This window comes from Saimiri boliviensis, chromosome 6 (genome assembly GCF_048565385.1).
Source record: "Saimiri boliviensis isolate mSaiBol1 chromosome 6, mSaiBol1.pri, whole genome shotgun sequence".
In the NCBI taxonomy this organism is placed as follows: Eukaryota; Metazoa; Chordata; class Mammalia; order Primates; family Cebidae; genus Saimiri; species Saimiri boliviensis.
In genome coordinates, this window is record NC_133454.1 from 76155755 (window position 1) to 76161428 (window position 5674).

The 5674-nt window shown below is 56.2% G+C and overlaps 1 protein-coding gene across 2 annotated transcripts; it reads left to right on the forward strand.

Annotated features, from left to right (window-relative positions):
* Positions 1–769: 769 nt before the first annotated feature.
* Positions 770–5239, forward strand: SMPD1 (sphingomyelin phosphodiesterase 1). 2 transcript variants are annotated; one of them, XM_003919763.4, is made up of 6 exons: positions 770–1283; positions 1764–2536; positions 3284–3455; positions 3687–3763; positions 3962–4107; positions 4264–5239. In XM_003919763.4, exons 1-6 carry the CDS (start codon positions 978–980, stop codon positions 4671–4673), a joined length of 1884 nt encoding a protein of 627 aa, XP_003919812.1. In that variant the 5' UTR covers positions 770–977; the 3' UTR covers positions 4674–5239. The 2 variants fall into 2 exon arrangements, with proteins under 2 accessions (XP_003919812.1, XP_039326470.1); XM_039470536.2 differs by lacking the exon at positions 770–1283 and having other exon boundaries at positions 2313–2576.
* Positions 5240–5674: the final 435 nt, after the last annotated feature.

The following is a 5674-nucleotide window of genomic DNA, read 5'->3' on the forward strand; positions in this document are numbered from 1 at the left end:
GAGAGAAAAAGAGCGGGCGTAGGAAAGTCAGAGAGACCTTGAGGCTTAGCTTAGTAAGTCAAACCACCATATTTTGGGTATAGATTTCTGAGCCCCAATATAATAGGTACTGCTTAGGGCTGTTGTGAGAATGGAAGATTAATAATTGTAAAGTGCCTGGACTGGTGCTTGGTACATCGTAAACCACTCCACAAATGTTCGCTTTCACTGTGGGGGACACGCGGAGCAGGGAGACCCAGCTGGGTTCCAGCCCGTGTTATTGGCCCCCATAGCTATTTGTCTTTACGGCTTCTTAGTCTCTTCACCGTCTCTACGGTTTAGTTTCCTCATCTGAATCAAAGGTGACTCAGTGATTCTCAGGGTGACTCAAGGGTGCTGGTGCCAGTGGCAGAGCATGGGCAATCGAGGGAAGACGCCGACCTGTCAGGGGCAACACACCCAGTGGGAGGATCCTGCCGGCCCTGCTCTCTCCTACCCTCTCTTCCTGAACTAAATGCCGGGGTCAGTCTGGCAGCTATTCTAGGAATCCGAACGCAGGTTCGGACAAAGGAGGCGCCTTCCACCCGCCACATCACATTGAGCCCCAGCGCCCGAGCGCGGCGGCTGGCGCAGCCTCCCGCGGCTGTGACCCCAAGGCGGAGCCCCAGATGACGGCCGGGAGCGTCCCCACCCTCAAGGCGGGCGCGCTCTCGGGCAGGGCGGGGCGGGGAGAGGGGGCGGGATCGGGGCGGTCCCGGGCGCGCCCGCCCGCTCAGCCTCCGCGGCGCTGACAGGTGCCGGCCGCCGGGGGATCAGCCGCTGCGAGTCGTAGGAAGAGGAAGGGGCGGAGCTGCTGTGCAGCCGGCCGCGGAGCAGTCAGCCGACCACAGGGAAGGGCGATCGCGCGTCCCCAGCGCAGCCCCGGGCCCTGAGGGCCAGCCAGGGCCCAGGCCGGTGGGGACGGGACAGAGAACCAGCCCCGTGTAGGAAGCCCGACAATGCCCCGCTGCGAAGCGTCACCCCGCCAGAACTGCCTCAGGTCCGGCCGGGAGCAGGGACAAGACAGGAGCTCCGGAGCCCCCGGACTCCTTTGGATGGGCCTGGTGTTGGTGCTGGCGCTCGCGCTGGCTCTGCCTGACTCTCTGCTTCTCTGGGCTCCGGCAGAGGCTCACCCTCTTCCTGCCCAAGGCCATCCTGCCAGGTTACATCGCGTAGTGCCCCAGCTCCGAGATGTCTTTGGGTGGGGGAACCTCACCTGCCCAGTCTGCAAAGGTCTATTCACCGTCATCAACCTTGGGCTGAAGGTGAGCACTGAAGGGGCTGCAGTAGAGGAGGCCGAAGGGAGTGCTGGGGCTGGGGGCTGGGGCTAATGCTGGCGCCCTGGGGTCAGAATGCATCCCTGATGGAGAGGGTGGCATCTACCATCCGTCACTGGGTTTGCTCCCCTTTGGGGACACCCATGGCTACATGCCACCACCACCCCATTGTGACCTTTGTGAAGTAAGAAAAGAATGCAGACAGAGCCTGAGAAAGTCAGCTTGTCAAGCGAAGACCTTAAATGCCACAGGCCGCTTAGCTAAAGAGGGAGCAATGGCCTGGTGCTGCCTGAGTTACAGGGCAATGTCTGGAAGGCAAAGGTGTGTACTGAGCTTTCTTCACCATGGTGGCACTGAGTCCTGCCCAGCCCCAGTTTGGAAATAGAGGCCTAAGGGGTGGTGGCCAGGGGTTGGCCTGGTCCCTCTGCTCTGCCTCTGACTTCTCACCATGCATTCCTCCCACCACAGAAGGAACCCAATGTGGCTCGTGTGGGCTCCGTGGCCATCAAGCTATGCAATCTGCTGAAGATAGCACCTCCTGCTGTGTGCCAATCCATTGTCCATCTCTTTGAGGATGACATGGTGGAGGCTTGGAGACGCTCAGTGCTGAGCCCATCTGAGGCCTGTGGCCTGCTGCTGGGCTCCACCTGTGGGCACTGGGACATTTTCTCATCTTGGAACATTTCTTTGCCCACTGTGCCGAAGCCGCCCCCCAAGCCCCCCGGCCCCCCAGCCCCAGGTGCCCCTGTCAGCCGTGTCCTCTTCCTCACTGATCTGCACTGGGATCATGACTACCTGGAGGGCATGGACCCTGACTGTGCTGACCCACTGTGTTGCCGCCGGGGTTCTGGACGGCCGCCTGCCTCCCGGCCGGGTGCTGGATACTGGGGTGAATACAGCAAGTGTGACCTGCCCCTGAGGACCCTGGAGAGCCTGTTGAGTGGGCTGGGCCCAGTTGGCCCTTTTGATATGGTATACTGGACAGGAGACATCCCCGCCCATGATGTCTGGCACCAGACTCGTCAGGACCAACTGCGGGCCCTAACCACCATCACAGCCCTCGTGAGGAAGTTTCTGGGGCCTGTGCCAGTGTACCCTGCTGTGGGCAACCATGAGAGCACACCAGTCAATAGCTTCCCTCCCCCTTTCATTGAGGGCAATCACTCCTCCAGCTGGCTCTATGAAGCAATGGCCAAGGCTTGGGAGAACTGGCTGCCTGCTGAAGCCCTGCGCACCCTCAGGTACCTACCATCCATGGAAACCCAGGAAGGGCAAAGAAAAGTGAATGAAAGCGAAGGGAGAAGGGAACCTGGGGCATTGTCTCTGATTGCTCTAGCATGAGTCCTTAGTGCTCTTCACTTGGCTCCCCTAATCTGACTCCACCTTTCCTTTCTACCCTTTTGCCACATCAGGCTATTATTTTATTTTATTTTATTTTATTTTATTTTTTGTAGAGACCAGATCTTGCTATGCTGTTCAGGCTGGTCTCAAACTCCTAACCTCAAGTGATCCTCCCCCCTCAACCTCCCAAAGTGCTGGGACCACAGGCATGAGTTCCTGCTCCCAGCCATCCCTTATCTCCAGCCACCCTCCTTCAAAGGTCTGGCAGTATAACCTCTCCATGCCCCAGCTGTCTGGGGCTCATGTTGGCCCTCTGGAAATGATTTCCCCTTTTTTTAAACTGCTCCAATTTTTCCCACCTTACCCATCCCATGTCATCTTCCCTCTGTGTGGCCCTCGCTTCCCATTCTAGCTCACTGTTATCCCTCCCCCATACTCCTGGAGCCCTCAGCCCTCTGAGCTTTTCTTTTATGTCACACAGACCTAATAATAAGAACTGTTGAGTCTCTGGCTAGACTGTGAGCTCCTTGTAAGTGCAGAAGATGTCATGTCTGCTTTTACCCTCCACCCAAATGCCCAGCACAGGACTGAGCATGCAGGATCAGGATTGGAACAAGTGGTGACCTCTCATGTTTACTTTGTTTCAGAATCGGGGGCTTCTATGCTCTTTCCCCATACCCCGGCCTCCGCCTCATCTCTCTCAATATGAATTTTTGTTCCCGTGAGAATTTCTGGCTCTTGATCAACTCCACGGATCCCGCAGGACAGCTCCAGTGGCTGGTTGGGGAGCTTCAGGCTGCTGAGGATCGAGGAGACAAAGTGAGAGAGAGTGGTGGGAACACGGTGGTGCTGGGGAACAAGTAGGCTTTTGTTGAGCTGAAGCCCCTCTGGGCAGAGAAGTTTGATTTTCCTGACATTCCCAACAACAGTGTTCCCTGGGAGTTCGGTTCATGGTCATGGTTGAAAGCCTTCATTCAATCCCCCTCTCTCTAGCCAGGGTTGTCTGGACCCCTGGGTGCCCTGATTACCATCCTTAACTCTCCCTACTAGGTGCATATAATTGGCCACATTCCCCCAGGGCATTGTCTGAAGAGCTGGAGCTGGAATTATTACCGAATTATAGCCAGGTAGGAGGGAGATGAGGGTGGGACTGGGGACAGGGTGTCTGAAGGCTGAAAATTCCCTTGGGCGTCTCACCATCTCTGCTGTCCCATGGCGTGGGGAGCCTCTTCAATTGAGCAGGTTGGAGAAAAAGGGCATGCTGTCTCCCCAGATCTCTTCCTACCCCATCCTAGAATCTTCTGAATGTAGTGTCTTCTGGCCAGGTATGAGAACACCCTGGCTGGTCAGTTCTTTGGCCACACTCATGTGGATGAATTTGAGGTCTTCTATGATGAAGAGACTCTGAGCCGGCCTCTGGCTGTAGCCTTCTTGGCACCCAGTGCCACTACCTACATCGGCCTTAATCCTGGTGAGTGAGGCAGAAGGGAGCCTCCCTTATCCTGGAGTTGGTGGGACAGAGGAAGGAGGCTGGAGCTAGAGGCTGCAAAGTGTGGGCAGGATGTGTGGCCCCTTCCTGGAGCTGCCCTTGCTCCTTTCCCCTCCAGTCAAACCCGCTTCCTTGCAGGTTACCGTGTGTACCAAATAGATGGAAACTACTCCGGCAGCTCTCATGTGGTCCTGGACCATGAGACCTACATCCTCAACCTGACCGAGGCGAACATACCAGGAGCTATGCCGCACTGGCAGCTTCTCTACAGGGCTCGAGAAACCTATGGGCTGCTCAACGCACTGCCTGAGGCCTGGCACAACCTGGTATATCGCATGCGGGGTGACATGCAACTCTTCCAGACCTTCTGGTTTCTCTACCATAAGGGCCACCCGCCCTCGGAGCCCTGTGGCACGCCCTGCCGTCTGGCTACTCTTTGTGCCCAGCTCTCTGGCCGTGCTGACAGCCCTGCTCTGTGCCGCCACCTGGTGCCAGGTGGGAGCTTCCCAGAGGCCCAGGGCCTGTGGCCAAGGCCACTGTTTTGCTAGGGCCCCAGTTGGGAAAGTTCTTGATGCAGGAAAGGATGAAAAAGCCCAATTGCTGCTGTGGTTCAACCAGGCAAGATCATCCAGTGGAAGAACCAGTCCCTGGGCCCCAAGGATGCTGGGGAAACAGGACCTTCTCCTTTCCTGGAGCTGGTTTAGCTGGATATAGGTGGGGGTTTGGCTGCCTGTGCCCATGATCTAGACTGCCTTGAGGCTGCTGTGCGGTGGAGTAGAGGCCTAAATTGACAGGGCCCTGGGCAGATAAGACAGCTAAGCTGTCGCCCCAGGCCTGTGCTGCTCAGCCAGGAACCCTGTACTGCTGGTGCGACCTGACCTGAACCCGCCAGTCTGTTAAAGAGTAGCTGGGTGTGGTGGTGGACACCTGTAATCCTAGCTACTTGGGAGGCTGAGGCAGAGAGCTGCTTGAACCTGGGAGGCTGAGGTTGCAGTAAGCTGGGATCCCACCACTGTACTCCAGCCTGGGCAACAAAGAGACTCCATCTCAAAAAAAAAAAAAAAAAGTAAATAAAACAAAAAAATAAATAAAGATAAGAGACTTGGACTCCAAACCCCTATGTGACTGTCCTACTTTCTTCTTTCCAAGCAAGCAGGGCAAGGAGACCTTTGGAGCAAGATCATAACTGAGGCACAGCCGGGCGCAGTTGCTCACGCCTGTAATCCCAGTATTTTGGGAGGCCGAGGTGGGCGGATCACCCGAGGTCAGGAGTTCAAGACCAGCCTGGCCAACATGACAAAACCCCATCTCTAGTAAAAAATACAAAATTAGCCGGGCATGGTAGCGGATGCTTGTAATCCTAGCTACTCAGGAGGCTGAGACAGGAGAATCGCTTGAACCCAGGAGGTGGAGGCTGCAGTGAGCTGAGATTGTGCCATTGCACTCCAGCCTGAGCAAGAAGAGCGAAACTCCTGTCTCAAAAAAAATAAATAAATGAGGCACAGGGTAATGGGGTTGATGGTGTGGTATAGGTATAAGAAGCCACACA

Excerpts from the sequence above, each read along its gene's own strand:
- SMPD1 (XM_003919763.4), top strand. The coding sequence starts at position 978 with ATGCCCCGCTGCGAAGCGTCACCCCGCCAGAACTGCCTCAGGTCCGGC. Across the intron at positions 1,284-1,763 it reads TCATCAACCTTGGGCTGAAG|AAGGAACCCAATGTGGCTCG; the intron begins GTGAGCACTGAA and ends CTCCCACCACAG. Across the intron at positions 3,764-3,961 it reads TATTACCGAATTATAGCCAG|GTATGAGAACACCCTGGCTG; the intron begins GTAGGAGGGAGA and ends TCTTCTGGCCAG.